Here is a 19,021-nt window from a genome sequence, read left to right as displayed (position 1 = left end):
CGACTGTTCTGTCCTCCAGCTTAGCTTTTTTCAGCGATTCCGCTTTTCCCGGTGTCGCTTTTCGCCGTCGGTTAGCCTCGGGCATTGTCCTCGACGCGTGTGGTTTTGAATTGCCAGCGCGACAGTGGATTCGAAGGAGGCAGAGACAAATTATTGCATAGCATATGTAACATACACGAACGATTCATTATATCTTCTTGTAGAGTCGTTCAGACAGGTCATCAATTGATATCTGTTGGAATGGTGACAGCAGACCGGATATCGATCATGATACGATATACCTTCCCGGACAGGTGGTGTCCAAAGCCAATCTCATAAAAGCCTGAATAGTGCCGTGAACGTGATAATTGAACAAGGTGTATTGATCTGAGTCGTCAAGATCAGCTTCGCAATTGCCTGAACTGATGAAGGCGAACGTCAAGCGCAGAATATCGAAACTCACCTCCATCTTGCCATCCTATAGTAGCCGAATCACCCGAAGAGTTCTCGGAGTTGGTATCGTAGTAGATCTACCAGATTCCCGGGGTAGCAGTTGTGTAGTACACCTTGATCGTACGGAGCAACAATTCAATGGAAAAACGCGGCAACGATTGGCAGGGCTCTTTCAAGAGCACGTACAGTAAAGATGAGATTCTCATTAGGCATCTCTTGAAGTTGGGCATAGTAGTGGATTGTCAAGCTGGTGGAGTTGATAGCGTATCGGACTGATTCTAGATTATCCGTATAGTCGCTGATATACATCGATCAAGGTGTGTGAGTGATATTTCATGGCTATATGACCGCTGACTTTGCAGAAGAAGGCGTCACTCACAGCGCGTCCCCTGCACGTTACGCATATACACGTGTATCGTTGACACATGAAACAATCAACTTCACCCTCGGCCACTGCTCGGACTTTGCGACTCACAATATACAGCCAGCGCGGTCGAAGCCAAAGTCGTTGTGGGGATCCCATCATCTAATTCGGTCGCTCCCTGACCAGAGGCGAACTGGACAAACTGCAAAACATCCCCCCACTCCATCTTCAGCCAGAGACTGCATTTCATTCCAGTTCAGATAGACTCACACCGTTACTCCCGATGGAAAGCATATTCGACCTCGTATTGCCAATACGCGCTTCGAATGGCAGAAGAATAGACTCGTAGGTGTTGGCGGTGAATTGAAAGAGGATATCCACTGGATCCTCGCGGTGAGGTGGGAAAGCGATCGGTCTCGCAGAAGGGCAAACAGCTTGGCGTTTATTCTTGCCGTCCGCTACATGATTCGACCGATAGTATCAGCTAAGGCTCACCTCGTATTATCCGAGGTAACATCATACAAATGAGGCTAGACGCTCGGAAGAGGCTCACCTGATCTCTTGTCAGTCTCAATGGCGAACTTCCTTTCTAAACCTTTGGGCATCGCAGGTAACATCCCTTGAGCTAACCGTTCAGCATTCGTCAGAATATCATCACGACCCGGCAGGGTGGGCTGTGCATCCTTGGTGGCCAAGTGAGGACGGTCGAAGCTGAAAGCCAAGGTGAAGCTGACTAAGACTACAAACCACGACAGTCTAGTGGCGAGCATTGCGGTTTGTAATTGCTCTGATTGATGATGAACGATCCGACAAAAAGGTGCCAAAAAGGGCGGTTACTCGAGTGAGGCTCATTCATCTTATATCCATTGACAAGTGGATTATATTCAGATAACTGACATGTATACGGGGACATTCGCTTGACATAGCTTCGGGCACGACGGTCCTTCGGCTGCGAAGCTGATGATCACGCCCATCCTTCTGACGATGGCCATGCTGTCTCTCGATGCAAGATCAGCGGAGAACCGGTCAGCAGCGCCTTGTGAATTAGTATTTGGAAAATGAGCTTGCATTTCCGAGGATCGGTCTTCAAGGGAGACCGTGCTGCAAGACTTCTAACCATTTTAGCCTCGGAGCTTCGTGACGAATGCTATTTGTCCAATTATGCCAGACAAACTCTGGATTTCAAGCTAGAAGACAGATGACTACAGACGTCGATCCTCTGGAAAAGCTATGATTATGCATGGGAACAGCTATCATCAAGAGAAAACAAACACCAGGGACACCGGCACATAATTCAGACTATCATAAGGAGTTAATCAAACATCATCCAAAAACAAGCTATACGATAATGATTCGCCCAGGACATTTAGTATCCAGAATGACTCGCATGAAGGGATGGATTGCGTTGGCTTGACGATACCTGTAGATCGAATATTGATCTACGTCCCGACCATATCGAAGATGAGCGGGACATTTCCGGCTCCCGAATAGAACTGAGAAAAGCACTCACGACCATCCTGCCAAGCTGCTACGGCAGCAGCACCTCCGGAAGCGCCGTTGTCGTTAAGCCTGTAGTAGATATACCACACTCCAGGCGTGTCGATCGTGTAATAAAGCTATCCATATCACCGCGCTTAGTATCGTCGTTGGCGCTTCACGTGAAGTACAAAAGTAGAAAGATATAGGATATATCGCTTACATTGAAATCAATATGCTGTTGCTGATCTTGATAAGAGTGGTACAGTCTTCCATTCCACCGAAGTAGGAGACTACGATCATCTGCTTTGTAATTGACATATTCGATGATTTGCCCCCGGTCTGTGTTGTCGATAAGACTTTCATCAATGGATCCAGGTTAGCCAAGTATGGCAAGACAGAGAGGATCATGCGGACTTACATTCGGTCCCCTTTTCGTATGGGTTGTGAGCGCATGCTCAGTGAAATCGCCTATACTGTAGTTTGCGGTTGAAACTCACAATACGGAGCAACAGCAGTATGAGCCAGAGTCTGGGTAGGCCACCCATCGGGGAGCGCAGCTGCTCCTTGTCCAGTATCAAACTGTACGAACTGCAATGCGATGAAATCTGTCAGATTTATTTATTGCTGCAAGTACTCCATAAGTCTCTAAACGCTGGACCATGAAAGTGGATGCAAGACTTACTCCGCTGGACCCAATATATAAATCATCCCTCGGCTGCCTGCCGATGGTGACATTGAAATTGAGGGGAAGAATAGTATAATCGCTGTAGACATTACGCATGAGATTGAGGAATGGCGCTTGTTCAGCTGCGATAGGCCAGGCTAACGGTCTCATAGAGGGACAGGCGGCTTGTCGTTTCTCGGAACCAGCTGGAAAAGAGGATTCCATCAAAATTGAGTCATTCTTTGGTAATGCACCAAGCACTGAAACCCGTGTTGTCATGGGACTCACCGCCAGCCATTGTAGTCCTACTTGCGATCAGGTCTTTCAGACCTCGAGGCATAGCGGGCGACAAACCCTTCGCCAGTCTCTCGGCGTTGGTCAAAACACTCTCCTCATTCCATTGATCGCCTATCTCCACTTGATCTTCCTTGCTATGAGGGGAGGGCACAGCTAAGGTTAACGCTATCAAACCCACCCATATAACAGTTCTCAGCCCGAATCTCATTGCGTTGATCTCAATCGAAGTCGAAGTTGACAATATTATTGCGAATACTCGGGAAAGGATGGGGCATGGCTCGTAGATTCAGATGTATCAGATATGTTGAGGTCTCATCAAGTATAGATAAGCTTCAAGATGCACGACGCCTGTATGTTCCAGGCGTCATCTGACTGTCCATGAAGCGAGCAAGAGCCGACGCCAAATGAGAACGTTTTGATCTGTTGGAGTTTGATCGGACCTGGCCGATCTTCAAAGGACTCACATTTTAGACATAGGCCGATGCTGCCCACGAAGCATTAGAGCCCTTTTGATGTGATACAATCAATCAACACAATCCAAAGTACATTAACTAGAGCACAGGAGGCCAGCTCAGAAAGATGTCCATCCCTACCAAAGATTTCGCCTCATTCGAGTCACTCAAATCACGGTGATGCTTCCGTCGCAATTTGTGTCAATCGCAATCTGAAGCAAAGAAGCGACAGTCCCAGGCTGATTGTATTCGTACAAGGCGAAAAAATCTATTTTTAGGATAAGCTTTGATCGACTCTGAATCTAAGTCTTATGACTTACCACCGCCTTGGGCGCCGATCGTTGCAGATTCACCATCTGGCCCTTGAGGATTATAGTCGAAGTACACGTACCATCTTCCAGGCGAATCAGTCGTATAGTAAAGCTATATCGGAGGATTCAGCCTACAATGATCTACGCACGGGGATTTTTCCCGAGACTTACGATGAAAGATACAAGGACATGCTCGTCTGCTTTCAATCGCGCGTAATACTGCAAAGTGAGGCTTGAGAAATCGAAATTGTACAGGATCAAGTCATTGTTGTAGCGCAATATGCTGGAAACGAAAGGCGATCAGTGTTCGCTCTTTTGTAGACGTCTGTTGCGACCTTAAAGATCATCCCCTGGATCAGATCTTCCTCATCAGCATCAGCTCAGGAAAACAAGTGATGATTACTTACAGTAAGCGAAAACGGAATGATCAGGTGCATTCCCGCTTGGCAGACGCTGATTGACCGGACTGCCGAAAGGAGGGCTGTCGTCCATTGTGATGGAGACGTGCTGCAAGGCTCAACGGTCGGCACTGTACATCACCTGTGTGCGTGCCAGAGAAGGATTTGAGAGGAGCGAAGGACTCACGCCATTGGTATTGACGTATAGAAGACTGCTGTACTGATCAAAGATCTTGACTGGGAAGGGTAAGTTGATGGAAGTGAAGGAATCGTCATCGTACTGCTGGATATAGGTGGTGGGAGGATCAGGTCTTTGAGGAAAGACAGTCGGTGAAGCGGATGGACAAGCTGGAGCGCGTCTACCTACCAGTTCCGTAGGTACAACATTCATATAGGTCAGCTCCCCAGCGCTTCAATTTCAGCGTGACAGATCCAGGCCAGGTTAAAGGCTTACCTCGACGTGCTGATGTCCTTGATGAAAGAACATTCTGGAGCGCCTTGGGAGCAGCGGGGGCCAAACCCATAGCAAGACGCTCGGCATTGGTCAAGCCAGGCAGGATTCCCTTCGGCAAGCTTTGAAAATGATTTCGATCTTCGTGTGGAAGAGCTAAACAGCTGCGTAGCGAGACACACACTATGAGCACTGTAAAAATGCTCACTGATCTGAAGGCTAACATCGCGTTGAGTCAGCTTGCGTGGTAGTCAGAGCACGAATGAGTGAGTTTCGAGATCAGAGTGCAGGCAAGGAATTTGAATATTTTTCGCAAGTCGCCAGAGAGGACTCAGAGAACAGCTTGATGGAACGGCGATGTCAAGCTCGCAGAGGGTGGAAGTCATGTACCACAGGACAGGGGATGGTCATCGATCTGCTTGTCCGTGTATGGCACGATGGCCGACAAGCCGATACAATCTGGTTAATTGGCTTTGATGAAGATGGAGAGATCTTGCCTCGAATTTAAGGATCATCAGGCACATGTTAGTACGCCTGGTCTGCACCATGATGACTGTTTCCCCAATTGGTCGATGTCCCACACATTGTTCTGCTTGGGCAGAAGTCCAGCTGACGAAGCATTCGTGAGCTATATACTGCGTGATAGACATTTCGACTAGCAAGCGAGTGATCCTGTTATGTTCCAAGTGATTTGAGGAATATCGTCTACCGATGTTAGCATTGTTACCGTTGATCGATTCAACCCTGCTTTTGTAATATTCGTCCTCAGGGTTCACGTGAACCTGAGCTAGTCCCTATGCAGCGATCATGTTGCAAAAGTGGGAGTTCTGCGCAGCTTGTACTGCATTTCTCTCACTTAGATTGACTCAGCTTCAACTTGCGACCTGTTCCGAGCCAGCGAACTCGCAGCATGTGTCTGAGAGTGTCATAGCTTTCTGGAGTAACTTAACTCTCCACAAACGCCTCATGCGAAGGTGGGTTCACAAAAATGCAACTGCACAAAGAACTGGTACCTTTGACCGGGCGTGCCGATTCCGATTCCTATTTTACTCCTTTTGGCCATAGCTTACCCTTAATTGACCCCTTGTTTTCCCTTTTCTGCCCGGGTTTCGATCAATTCAAAATCGATGTGCAGTGCCTGCACGGCCCAGGCCCAAAGCTCTAGCTTGCTTTGTTTACATCAACGGCTTGAATCGAAGACTGCGGTCGATATTTTCTGGAACTTCTGTCAAACGCCCACACGACCTTCCCCACAGATTCTCGGACCATCCGGTATGCGCAGAGAACAGATTTTAAGGGACAAGCACAACCCGAAGGTACGGGGTAAACAACTTCTCGAAACTAATTAACGAGTACGAGACGTTTTGGGTAACTTTTTCGGATTGAGTTTCCATAGCACAGGGAGGACCACGAAATTGACTTTTGCACAACCGACATCTGTATTCAGATGATGACCAAGTCAACTGACCACACTTTCATCCGAAGGATGAGGGATGAATGCGTTGTGTATGCTGGTGACGAAAACAATAACAACGATCTTTTCCATCTCTCTTTCATCTACCGATTTACTGACTGTCATCTTAAGCAGATACTCACCAAGTCTGTCGTTTTCATTACTAGTTCAAGCACTGGATCCTACGTAAATAGCGATCGTCGTCCACCAATTCCTCCGGTACCGTTCTTCCCGATCTCTCCGGCAATTCAACATTTGGCCAAATCGCGGAGTGAGGAAGAAAAAAAAAGAGACTCCTTCCTGATTTGCAGTCTAGCTAGGTCGTCTGACGCGGTGTCGATTCCAGTGTGAGTGACTAATCCTTCATCTCGAAACAGCTCAAGCCATCTGTCAGATGAGGCAGTCGCCTGTTGCGCTTTTACCGTGGCGTAGTAACAAAGGAATTTGTCAACAACGTCAGCTGACATTCGTTCAATTTAGCTACAAAGTCTCCGAAATTCGAAAGTCCATCGCGGTGATATCTGTCTCAGCCGCCTTCGTGATCCACTCAATCCGTTTCATAGTCAGCTTTGATCTCTTACCCCTGTCGCCTTTCCTCGCAACATGTCAACAGCAGTGGCTCAGGCGATAACCCTAGGCGAGAGAGATGTGTTGGAACGCTCGACGTCTCGACCGTCTTTAACCCACTCTTCTTCATCGACAACAGAAGACTCGCAAGACTCGCAATTGCAGCTTAATCAAGTGCCCTCATCGAATGCAGATTCAGAAACGCTCGTCACTCCAATCGATCCTCCTTTGTTACAAGTATCGATCAAGAACGGCTCATCGCCTATAAAGATAGAAGCGACCATTGACGAGGAAATCGAGCATAACAGTCCGGTCAAGCAAGCGAAGAAAGGAAGACTGAACCTGAGCAAATCGATGCAGACCTTACGGAAGAAGAGTGAGAAGGGCAGAGAGCGTGCATCGAGTGTAGGCGAGAAGTAAGTCATGCAATCCAAAACGATTCTTTCATGTCATACGATCACCAAGTTGAGACGTATCAATTCACTCAGGACTGCGCCACCCGTCCCAGCTTTACCCCCTATGACGGAGAAAAAGACAATTTCTCAAACCAAAAACTCTACTCCCAATATAACCAGACCGCCTATGCCCACCAAGCAATCCTCAGGCTTTTCTTCTTTCCTTCGTAGACTCACAGGTCGATCCAACACCTCGCCAGCTCCTTCCAAAGGTTCAGCTGAACAAGGGATCAAGGACGAAAAAGCAGCTACAATAGCAAAGAGGAAGACTATGGCTCCCACAGGAAATAGTAAACCCTCCCTTCCCAGAATCAGTACGGCCCAAGCGGAGAAGGGTCCCTCATCGGCGGTATCGCAAGCAAGCCGTACACAAGCCAACAAGCCTTTTGTCCAATCGCCTCTACCGGTAAACCCCGTCACGCCTGCAGTGAAAGAAACCGACCCTCTACTGATTCCCCTTCCTGCTTCCCCTATCTTGGAGGAGCCTCCAACTCTACCGCCAGGAGCTTCGCCTGCAGTCGATTTCTCGGCGCCGTCAGCACCTCAATCGAATACGACGCAATCCACAAGTCTGAGTAAGAAGAAGGCTGAGGGCATGTTGAGCCTAGAAGGATTTGACTTTGAGGAAGAACAGGAAGAGGGGTCGAACTCCGTACCCGTGCTAGTCCCCCCTATCAATGCGACCACCGCTTCGACAAAGAAGGAGGAAAGCGAATCGAACGATGTCGTTAAGCCTCTTGCACCAATTCGCATACCGTCACGAACAAATACGGCTGGGCCAGCATCGGCGAGCAGTGTTCGATCGTCGATCTTCTCCTCTTCGGCAGAAACCAAAATTGCTACTCCTGTTTCAGCTACTTCGATAGCAGCCCCACCAATCCGAGCCGCCTCCACTTCTCCCCAGCACCAAAACCAAGGCTTATCTCCGGAAAAGATCTACGAGGGTATCAAGTTGGCTGGCTCAAGTCCTCCTAGGAAAGCACCTGTGGGCAGCGGTATGGGCGATTTAGGAAGAAAAGAAAGCAAGTGGAGGAAATCTGTGATGGGATTGTCCGATGTGAGTAGCCATTGTTGCTTCCTTCATGACGATGCCTCTTAATGACGGGTAGAAGGTCAAAGCTAAGCTTCCTTTATCCGTGCGTAGAAAGCTAAACCAGTAGCCAAACGACAATCAGCGATGCCACCACCAACTTCCCATGATGCTTATCAAGCTCAACAAGCTCGAATCGCGAAGAACAGGCAATCCTGTGCTCCAACGCTGCACTCCTCAGCGTCTATCGCTGCGGCCGCTAGAGGTCAAATGAACCATATGAAGTTGAGCAAGGACGAGCAGGATATGGCGGAGACATTCTTCATGTCGTGAAAGAGGCGTTAACGGAAGCGCGTCTTGCATATACTTGCCGTTGAAACTAGTCTTGGTTCCTCCTCTTGCATCACGTTGTACCATCTTTTTTTCAGGACTTTTTGGGATAGGATTTGACGCATATTTCCTTTGTTGTTTGTGCTGTAATATTACAAGTTTCACATTCCTTTCTGCAATATGGAATGGATCGTTCACACCATGTATTTATTCTACACATACCTCAGCTAGCCATGTAAATCATGTATTCTCCTCTTCTTCTAAGAAAGCGATTGGTGTCGCGTGACATGGACGCACGTGAAGTCGTTTTTTCCATCAGTCCTTCCCGGTGCCTGTCGTCTACAGTATATATGTATGTATCTTCCACGCACGGTCTTCGCAGAAAGGCGCAGCATAGAGACCACTGCATCTGAGTCCGACACTCGTCTACTTGCCTCTCTCCTCGGGTGACCCTCCTTCTTCCGTACCACATGTAGCTCTGACGACTTTCCTCAAGCAATCGCATCGACGATGACTCAGCGGTGTCAAGGACAGGGCCGGATGCATTGTCAAAATCACTAGCGTGGTTTATGCAATTACAAGGCGTTAACCGGAATCAGCACGTTCTTGATGTTCGTCGACACCTTGGCCTTGAAAGACTGCACCCCAACATGACTTGTCTGCGGATTTGTTATCTATGCTTGACCATTTGACATCAAGTTGCGAACGTGTTTGGTCCCTGTTGATGATTTTCGCACTAATTCTTTCGACCGGTCCGCCCGCTTATCAATCCTAGCTATTTCGTTGGTCCAACTCTGACAGGTGGAACAGACGAGATGACATATAAGATGGAGACTTATCTGAGGGAGACAGAAGGAGTGCCGACACCCGCAGAAACCTCTGCGAGCCTCCAAGATGTTGCCGATCATTCTGCTTGCATTCGTCAGTCCCGCTGCTGCGTCCATCCAACATAACAGAGCGTATGATTCACCCTCATATCGCGCACCGCAACTCGGCACTTCCCGAGAACTTGCCAGGAGGAACCACAAGAGATGGGAATACTATGATGGCCAACTGGACTTCCCGTATAATGTAGCTTCAGGTGATCCTGGTGAGTTTCCTTTCTAAGCTAGAATCACGGTCGAGTGATCTGGAGTGCATATGCTGATGGGCGAAATGATGCCCGCAGAGCCTGATTCAGTGATCTTATGGACGCATCCTGTGGTGACTTCCGAAGATTCTCGACCTGTATGTCTTGAGTACCAAGTTAGCAAAAACAACGACTCTTGGTCAGACCTCGTCGCATCGGACCAAGTTTGGACGACTGCCGATGTCGATTACTCCTACAAGGTGGAAGCAGGTGGTCTCGAGCCTAAGACCACTTATTACTACCGATTTGTCAATTGCGCCGACAAGAATAATGCCTCACCTGTAGGTAGATTCAAGACTACACCTACGGAAGACGATAATGAGATAGACAAGCTATCCTTCGCGTGAGTTTGGGCACCTCCAGGGTTGGCGGATCATCAGCTTAGACTCGGTTCACAGCGTCTTCTCTTGCTCAAATTATCCATATGGCTTCTTCAACGCCTACGGAAACGCTGCCGCTAGAGATTCTATTGACTACGCCGTGCATGTGGGAGACTACATCTACGAGTACAGAGGTGATGGGTGTGATGATTATTACTCGTGTTACGGTGATGGAAGAGACATGTAAGCTTGGATTCCCCTGTCTGTACACAGGGAGTACTAGCTTACCTGATCACATATCTGCAGCGGGAGAGTGCCCGAGCCCAACAGGGAGCTCTTCCTCTTGGACGATTACAGACAAAGATACGCTCAGTACCGATCGGATCCCGATCTACAAGCCTTACACCAAAGTCACGCTTGGCAATTGGTCTGGGACGACCATGAAGTAGCTGATAATACATGGAAATCTGGTTCCGCCGATTCCAATGATACTGTATCCGGTACCCAGTACAACACCTCATTCACCGAAAGAAAGGCTAATGCCGTCAAAGCATACTTCGAGTGGATGCCTATAAGAACCGTACGCCCCCTTTTATCGCTGAAAGCCGAACGATCGACCGTTAATAATGCTTTATCTGTCAGGTTGACACCGACGACTCTCTGAGAATCTGGAGATCCTTCAAATTTGGTACCCTCGCCGATCTATATTTACTCGACACCAGACAATATAACCGAGATCTTACCGATCTTTACTACAACAGTGAGTCATCCATGCAACAACATGATTCCTGAGCTCACGCTTACTGACCGTTGAATTCTCCTCGCAGCCGATGAAGTGAAGTTGCTCACTGAAGAGGAGCACAGATCTCTCATGGGTGGCCGACAAGAGAATTGGCTATACCATGGTCTAAAGAACTCATCCGAGAGAGGCGCCCAGTGGAAGATCCTTGGTCAACAAATCGTTTGTAAGTCTCGCAATCCGGTCTCATGAGTGCCTGTCGATCAGCGACTGATATGGTTATCGTGTATCTAGTCGCCAACTTGGTCTCGGACAACGTGGATGCTTGGGATGGGTACAAGGCAAACAGACGACGAATCCTTGATACAGTCAGCCAGAACAATATCGATAACGTCATCGTCATCTCTGGTGATTCTCAGTAAGTCTATCAACAGTGTCTGTTGAGAAGCCGCACGCTGACATTGCAATCCCAGTGCCAACTGGGTATCCGATATCACTTATGACGACAAAGAGGGCTACAACACCGTCACCGGTGATGGCTCATACCTGGTCGAATTTGCTGGAACTGCTGTCTCATCCCCTTCTTCCCACGGATACAATTCCAGTATGTCCCATTCGTACATCGTAAACATCCTATACTTTGACTGATACTGATCCTTACACCTGCTCTGCAGCCGCTAACAAGCCTTTACCAAAGGAGGAATACCTTCAAGTAGCTCAAAAGCTTATCAACGCCACTGGTAACGAGGAACTGCAATGGACCGAGGGAGCTACTAGGGGATACTGTGAGTCAACGTTCCATTAGCGTACAGTAAACAACTGACTGAGGTCGGGCCCCCAGTCGAGCTCCACTTTACTCGACAAGAAGCCACGGCGATCTACTATGGTATCGATGATGTCAGGGTTCACAGCAAGAACGAGACCGCTTTGGCCACTTTCGTCGTTGAGGATAAGGCCAATAAGCTCAGACGACCAGTCGCCGATGGGAAAGTGAACGGTGGATGGCTAGCACAGCGAGGATAAGTGATATGTGAAACCATGACTCAAGAGAAGACGGCGCAATTTCGGGATTTGCGAATACTTGATAATCGACCTTCCTATCATGCTTAGAGATTTGGTGATTCCCCTTATTGCTTATATCATTACAACAAAACTGCACGTATGCAGACATGAACTCACGGATATCTCTCTCATGCGCGAAAATTGGCTTGACAAAGGCAGTCTGAGCTTGAACGAAAATGTGGCCAGTCAACGCTGCCCAACAACACCATTTCGATAGCATGTGTAGTGACCAATGCTCCTGGTGACCAAGGCAGTGAGAGCGATAAGAACCCCCTGGCCACTCGAATATTGACGTTGGCCGAGGCGCCATAGGTAGCTTCGTCTAGAAGCACAAAGGTAAGAATCAGGTCAAGCTAGCTTGCTTCTGCTACCATCAATTCGCAGACCTATCGTCATATTTCGTCACGCAGTATCGACCACCTTGGGCCTTTGTCTAGGCCTGTCAGTCCTTTCACTGTCCTCTTTCTGCAGCGAGCCCCAGCTTAATCTTGACACCGACGGATAGTCAAGGTATAAAAAGCTGCAGATGAGCCTAATCATCTCCACTTTTTCTTTCATTCCTATCGACTTCCAATCAATCTTACACACTCACCTTACTCAGAATGTCTTTGTCAGCTGATTCCTCTGCGTCCCTTGACGTGCCACTCTTCCAGTACGATCCCGGCGACACAGTCGTCAAGATCGGCACATTTCACCTCTACGGAAGTGAGCAAGAGCTTGTCGTTCGCCAAGCGAATCGAAAGTCAGGAGGAACGACATGGAAGACCTTATTCCACGGCGCCGAGAGAGCGTCCACCACGAGTGTTGACCCGCTCGCTCAGAATTCTGGGTCCCGCGCTTACACGCAGCTGTGTGAGGTCGTCACACATGAAGACCGGACCGAGCAACACCGTCACTACACTGGTGATTTTGGCAGGGCCGATCGTGATCACTGGCATGAGGTCGACATTGGGGATTTCAGAGATCCCAGTTTTAGGTGCCAGAAAGATCACGCACGCATCGAGATCGATGATGACTGAGTGGGTTATGCAAATCTCCCGGCTTATCCGATACTGTATCATCCTCTTGATCGTTTGACAGGTTACGCCCCTGATTCCTGGAAATTCTGCAGATCATACAGTATTAGGCTGTTCCCATGTGGCGTATTGGCCATTGTGGCGATGCATCAGTACTCTACGCCAATCCTTTTTCTGGTATTTGTAATGAGAAATCAGCGTCTCATTGCCTATGAGATCATGGTCCGATGGTGTATGTGTGCTTCCCCTAGAGGCCTTCAATGTTCGCCATCATCGTTCTTCGTCATGCCTTGAGAGGAATGAGAATCTGTATGACCACTTCGTGACTTTACTGACAGGTAGATCCTTTCTCTTTTGGCATTGCGTCACCGTCCTAAGCTGTGGGACTGGAGCAGCCCATTCATGCTATAAATGAGCAGGATCTCAACCTCCCTGTACGTATCAAGCAGCGAATTTTCTGATTCAAGCAATATTTGATCACCCTGAATTTACAGACAGCGATGTTGACTTCTCCTGACACTGCAGTCAACCCTATGACCCTCTTGATCGTGTGATTAAACGCGCTTTCGGGCTAAACGGTGTCGCATCTGAAGCGTTTTGGAAGGCATATGATACGGATAGGCACGAGTCCAGGTGGCGAGTCATAGAATCACTCAATTGTGCAAGCTCAAATTAGAGTCTCACAGTGCAACAGCCATTCACTAATATTCCCGGTTATCCAGACCGGGTGCACACAGCCATGTGTGTGACAGTGAGGCCAGGACAAAGAGAAAGGTCACACTCACTACTCCATTGGCACGGATGGCTATTGGAAGGAGATAGATTCAGAAGTACAAATAGATGATCTCTGGTGTCAGCATAAATACGAGGTACGGCGGTGTGCTGGATCATACTCTCACTAGCTGCCCTCGATACCCCGGCACGTTGCCTTTCGGTCAAGGGCCTGTTTATTGAGGAGGTTTTTCAGCTGCAATGAGTGATCGACCGAGTCTCAACTCCTCAGCAGTGATATCGATTCATTCTACACTGTTTAAACTACGGAAGGATACATACTGAGGGCCATAGCACTTTTTGGATGACCATATTTGTCAATGTTGCATTTGAGATGTCCAAATACTTTGATTCTACAAAGCTTACGGTCCATCTCCATTCGAATCATCTTCTTCGCCAGCAGACGGTCTGTCGCAGAGCTTGCTGCGTAATCGATGGTAGAACGGCTGTGAGTATGAGACACCAGGCAGCTCACTGAAACCAAGCTTGATTCCATGTACACAAATGGCGACCCTGGTGGGGGTGCGATAGTGAGTTCTCTGTGAAGTGAGATTGAGTAGACTTGTTGGCAATCTTTTGTATGTCGAGAAAGAAGGCGCAGTCATGTCAAAATGGAGGGAACACAGGAGAATTGCTTGGCGATGACAAATTGAGTACCTACTGATTGCTTCTGAGGCCGAGACCACCGACCTGTCCGTTCATGACGGCCTTTCGTCCTTTCAGCGGCGAAAGACAGTAGAGTCACCAATATCGTCAATCTGTCACGTGCGGGTCCAAACAGCTTCCATGACGAGCCTCAACTGGAGACCGGAGGTCTTCAGAACTCTGGTTTCGCAATTGAGTCAAATCATCAGCAGACACTGATCTCAGCGGGACGTATACTGTAAAACAGACTGCGGCAACATTCCTGTCTGAAACCAATCGATCCTCCTCACAGCAACTGATAGCCTCGCTTACCCTATCTCAACTCTAACTACACCACATCACGGCCCTATCCGATGTCGTTCGCTCCTTGGCTTCATGAACGCCTATTCCAATACAAAGATGCCCATGATGTGACAAAGCGACTGACGTTCTTTGACACTTGGGAAAATACCAGACAAAGCCTTGAAGCCACCAAGCCGGCGGGGTACAACTACTGGCAAATCAAACAAGCAGGACATGAGCGGCAAGTATTCAAGGAACCATTTGCTCAAGACAGCACGTCTGACGGCTACGACCATATGTGCGCGGTGATAACCCATGAAGACGGTACAAAAGAACATCATCACTATGCGGGCAGTCAGACTAAGTCCTGGGATAGCTATTGGTCACAAGTTCAGATAGGCAGTGCTGAAGATCACGGCGTGGACTGCCAGATGTGATGGGGCGGGTCTATCCATGAGCGCTAACCGGGGACTGATTGTCGTGAATTTACACCCCCAATCGCCGACTCTGACCCCAACATACCGTACTCAGAACGATTGTGAAGAAGGCTACATGACTGCGGACATGGACTTTTCTAATTTTCGCTTAGAGTAGTATAGACGCGTAACCTTGGATTGTTGATTTTATCGGTACACATAACTGAGAAGCGTCATGCAGACCCGTTTGGCGGTGGTCCGTCACGATCTGAGCAACCGCATCGTCCAGCAACAACGAAATCCACTGCCTTTCTGCCTGAGGTGCGGAGAGTGATGAGTTAACGGCAATTGTCTGTTGACCGACGCTAAGGAGGAGCGTTCGCTGTGCTATAATGTGTAGTACGGGCTACTGTACTGAAAACCTACAGTATTGTCCTAGTGCCTTCCGTGAGAGTCGGATTCTCTGATTATCCTTTCAAGCTGAGATTACCTTCTTTTCAACAGAGAATCAGTGCTTGTCAAGTCATCATTCCGTTCAAGGGCGGGTTCCATCTAGAGCGCAAGGACTGCATCGATCAAAGGTTCGAGGCTTTTGAGAAGGATGATGGGCATCGGACCCTCGACAGAATGATCTTCGAGTCAAAGTATAACAGACACCAAGACCGCTTAAACAATATAAAGACCGTGAAGCGGCTGGCTACTTAGTCTCAACATCGCAACCCTATCTCGCAGCAACTTTGAGGTTTTTATCCCATACATAACGACTAACAATGTTCTCTTCTCCCTCTCTCAACACTATTTTATTTCACTACAACATCGCCGATAAAGTCACAAAGATTGTGACCCGCGATGGCGGCTCAGTCAGCCATGGAGCTCAAAAATCCGCCGGAAACACTGTGTGGAACGTTCTTGAGGGGGAGAACCGTTGGAGAAGTGCTGAAGACCCTTTTGCACAGGGTCCTTATTCCAGCCAGTTCGAGCGAATGTGTGAGGTGATCACTCTTCCAGACCGCACCGAAGGGCATCGCCACTATGTGAGAGATCCGACCGATGCTTCGAACACGTCCTGGTATGAGGTAGACATTGATGGTTCTCAAGATGTTGGTCTCGACTGTCAAAGACTGCGTCACTTGATGGGCTCGCTAGGTCGATGGGCATCCAAGAAAGAGCTTCACTTTGAAGAGGCTTGATCGGTATCAAATCGTGCATTGTCCGGCCAGTCTAACATTGTGGTAGATAGTAACGAAAGTGAGGAAGGGAGACACATGTAGTCCGCCGCTTCAAGAAGCCAAGATGCAGGAGATCCATATGATTTTTTCCAACGTGATGCAGTCGGAAAGGTGTGAGCCCGATTGATGATTTCTGTAGATCCAACGCGAGTCCGCACTGAGCAATTCCAATGTTACGAATGCGCAATGTTCTCTCTTCGCACAGCATGATATACGCACTCTGGATCCATTGCCACTTGCGAAGTCACATTATGACGCATGCCTGGTGGAGGTGGTTCCCAACTGCAGTGCTATTTTAGACCATCAAATGCACGAAAACATTGCGGTGTACCACTTTTACTTTGACATTATTGACATCTGGTCCATCACATCTCTACAGAGCAGAGCCCTGGCTCATGGACAAATCTTCATCATGACTTCGCTCGCTCGACAATTCCGCGAAATGTCCTTGCGCACAAAGGTCGCGGCCACCTCCCTACTGTTCATCCTAACCGTACTTCTCCTTCAACCGTTCCATCACCATATCACCTCGTCGATTCCTTTTCTATCGCAAGAGGATAAGACGATACCGATACCGAGCAATGTGAACTACACGGTGTCAGACGGAGGAAGGGTACAAGATAGACCGAAGAGAGTAGCTATAGTCGGTGCGGGAGCGAGCGGCAGTGCAGCGGCGTTCTTCCTCAGGCGAGCTGCTCGAGTGGTCGAATCTCGCTTAGGGCTGGAAGAGGGCAGTAGGCTGGGAGAGATTGTTGTGTTCGAGAAGGAAGGATACGTGGGCGGGAGTGAGTCGGACAATCCTGTCATCTTCAACGTGATCAATCTCACATGAGTCAGAGAGACGAGCAATTCTCGCACCCGGGCTTGGGATTGTATAGCTGATGAGAATGTCATTATAGGAAGTACCACCGTATATCCGCATAGTGATCCCAGGCTTCGCGCGCAAGAGTTAGGCGGGAGTATCTTCGTCGAAGCTAATCGAAATATGATGAAGGGGGTGAGGGTACGTCACAATATCCTATACTCGAAACCTGGTAATCCCAATGTTATCACCCTTTTGAGTAATGTAGAACGATCATGCCGGGAAAAGCTGATGGTCATACTATGCTGCCTGTTTATAGCATTTCAACCTGACTCTGATCGACCCCGATATGGGGGAATCCGGTATCGGAATATGGGTGAGTCGAGTCTCAGTCAGACTTGTGAGACTATAAGCTAAGAGTGTGAAAATGTGGTTCAGGATGGATCCCAATTCTTGTTCACTACGAGCTCTTCCTCATGGATCGATTCAGCCAAAGCATTATGGCGCTACGGTCCTATGTCACCTTATCGAACGAAATCAGCTGTCTCGAGTCTAGTGAACAAGTTCTTGAAGCTGTACGATCCTGCCTATCTCGCTCAGAGGGGTCCTGTGGAAAGTGTGGAGAATTTTGCGGAGAGCTTGGGACTGGGGAATGAGATTACTACCAGAACAGGCGAAGATTGGGCGAAAAATGTAGTCAAAGTGGGAGATAAGTGGTTAGGAGAAATTTGGGAGGGTTCGACGAGAGTCAACGTGAGTCCGCTGTCAGGATACATGCCAGCAGGCTAGCAGGCCGATCACCTTAGCTCATGCCAGCTTTCCCGGGGATAGTACGCGTCCGATATGAACCAGATACACGGGCTGGGGGCTGGCGTCTCGATGGCTACGGGAGGTGCATCGCAGGTCGAAGGTGGAAATTGGCAAATTTTCAGGGGGATGATCGATGATAGTAAAGCGACTATTCATCTTGGGACGGAAGTATCGGAAATCGTCCCTGTTCGACCATCCGAATTCATCGTTGTGTCAAATAAGACGGAGATCAATACTGCAGAACCCTTCGACGTTGTGATCTTCGCTGCTCCATGGCATTCTTCGCCGATCAAGAAAGACTTGTCATCTCACTTCGCGAAGCCTATCCCGTAAGTTTTCAATTCCGGCTTCCCTTGGCTGGAACGTCAAACAGTCAACGTCGCAAGACAGGCTGCAGAGATCATTTGCTAACTCATTTGTCTTCGTGCAGGAAGCAAAAATACGTCCATCTTCACGTCACCTACTTCACTACCACGCAACCTCGCCCACTTCCCTCATTCTTTGGTCTTCCGGACGATGCTTATATTCCCAACACAATCTTGACCACCGGAATGACTTCACGCGATCAGTCTGTCCCTCCTCCGCGATTCCAGTCGATATCATGGCACGGAGAAGTGCTTCCTGGATCAGGCGAATACGCAGTCAAGGTGTTCTCGATAACTCGTCTGAGCGATCGTTTCATACAGTCCTTGATCGGGGAAGAACCCAGCTGGCTCTTGAGGAAAGAATGGGATTCGTATCCTAAGCTCTCACCTATCGCTTCGTATGCTCCTGTAGAACCCATCAAGGGATTGCATTATTTGGCCGCGCAGGAAGCTTGGATATCTACGTGAGTGAAGGCGAGAATATGCCTTAATTCCTGGATCATATTGATGGATTGTTAATGCTGATTCGTTGTCCCTATGACATTGCAGGATGGAGACTCAGACTGTGTCGGGCCGAGAAGCGGTGGCGAGGATAGTGAACGAATGGTGGGGATTGGGATTGGGTGAATGTGAAAATGGTGATAGTTGGGATTGGACTTGTTCACCCTGATATGCACCCATCATATCTGGCTCCCTGTGTAGTCTGAGGAGGGATAAAACAGGATGGATTGGTTCTCATCCGTGAAATGCGC

General features: G+C 48.6%; 6 protein-coding genes across 6 annotated transcripts; 3 read left to right on the top strand and 3 right to left on the bottom strand.

The window, feature by feature from the left end:
• Positions 1 to 265: 265 nt before the first annotated feature.
• On the bottom strand, positions 266 to 1,566 carry I303_100575 (uncharacterized protein; the record flags this gene model as incomplete). The annotated part of the gene is made up of 7 exons (XM_018403948.1): positions 266 to 366; positions 443 to 509; positions 619 to 730; positions 812 to 821; positions 908 to 998; positions 1,067 to 1,254; positions 1,350 to 1,566. The coding sequence occupies 7 exons, from the start codon at positions 1,564 to 1,566 to the stop codon at positions 266 to 268; spliced, it is 786 nt and encodes a 261-aa protein (XP_018266602.1).
• A 669-nt stretch (positions 1,567 to 2,235) lies between these two features.
• I303_100574 (uncharacterized protein) lies at positions 2,236 to 3,444 on the bottom strand (the record flags this gene model as incomplete). The annotated part of the gene is made up of 6 exons (XM_018403947.1): positions 2,236 to 2,412; positions 2,496 to 2,631; positions 2,694 to 2,703; positions 2,773 to 2,863; positions 2,958 to 3,145; positions 3,228 to 3,444. 6 exons carry the CDS (start codon positions 3,442 to 3,444, stop codon positions 2,236 to 2,238), a joined length of 819 nt encoding a protein of 272 aa, XP_018266601.1.
• A 553-nt stretch (positions 3,445 to 3,997) lies between these two features.
• Positions 3,998 to 4,921, bottom strand: I303_100573 (uncharacterized protein; the record flags this gene model as incomplete). Its single annotated transcript, XM_018403946.1, has 4 exons — positions 3,998 to 4,111; positions 4,171 to 4,218; positions 4,585 to 4,760; positions 4,852 to 4,921. The coding sequence occupies 4 exons, from the start codon at positions 4,919 to 4,921 to the stop codon at positions 3,998 to 4,000; spliced, it is 408 nt and encodes a 135-aa protein (XP_018266600.1).
• A 1,983-nt stretch (positions 4,922 to 6,904) lies between these two features.
• Positions 6,905 to 8,686, top strand: I303_100572 (uncharacterized protein; the record flags this gene model as incomplete). The annotated part of the gene is made up of 3 exons (XM_018403945.1): positions 6,905 to 7,284; positions 7,357 to 8,380; positions 8,468 to 8,686. The coding sequence occupies 3 exons, from the start codon at positions 6,905 to 6,907 to the stop codon at positions 8,684 to 8,686; spliced, it is 1,623 nt and encodes a 540-aa protein (XP_018266599.1).
• An 891-nt stretch (positions 8,687 to 9,577) lies between these two features.
• On the top strand, positions 9,578 to 11,894 carry I303_100571 (uncharacterized protein; the record flags this gene model as incomplete). The annotated part of the gene is made up of 10 exons (XM_065968146.1): positions 9,578 to 9,773; positions 9,852 to 10,155; positions 10,211 to 10,375; positions 10,439 to 10,712; positions 10,775 to 10,892; positions 10,960 to 11,097; positions 11,166 to 11,289; positions 11,345 to 11,475; positions 11,546 to 11,656; positions 11,713 to 11,894. 10 exons carry the CDS (start codon positions 9,578 to 9,580, stop codon positions 11,892 to 11,894), a joined length of 1,743 nt encoding a protein of 580 aa, XP_065824218.1.
• A 4,840-nt stretch (positions 11,895 to 16,734) lies between these two features.
• On the top strand, positions 16,735 to 18,939 carry I303_100570 (uncharacterized protein; the record flags this gene model as incomplete). Its single annotated transcript, XM_018403942.1, has 7 exons — positions 16,735 to 17,077; positions 17,192 to 17,295; positions 17,414 to 17,470; positions 17,533 to 17,847; positions 17,926 to 18,233; positions 18,335 to 18,733; positions 18,819 to 18,939. 7 exons carry the CDS (start codon positions 16,735 to 16,737, stop codon positions 18,937 to 18,939), a joined length of 1,647 nt encoding a protein of 548 aa, XP_018266596.1.
• Positions 18,940 to 19,021: the final 82 nt, after the last annotated feature.

This window comes from Kwoniella dejecticola, chromosome 1, assembly GCF_000512565.2.
Source record: "Kwoniella dejecticola CBS 10117 chromosome 1, complete sequence".
In the NCBI taxonomy this organism is placed as follows: domain Eukaryota; kingdom Fungi; phylum Basidiomycota; class Tremellomycetes; order Tremellales; family Cryptococcaceae; genus Kwoniella; species Kwoniella dejecticola.
Note: the sequence above shows the minus strand (reverse complement) of the source record. Positions and strands in the feature narration are given on the sequence as shown.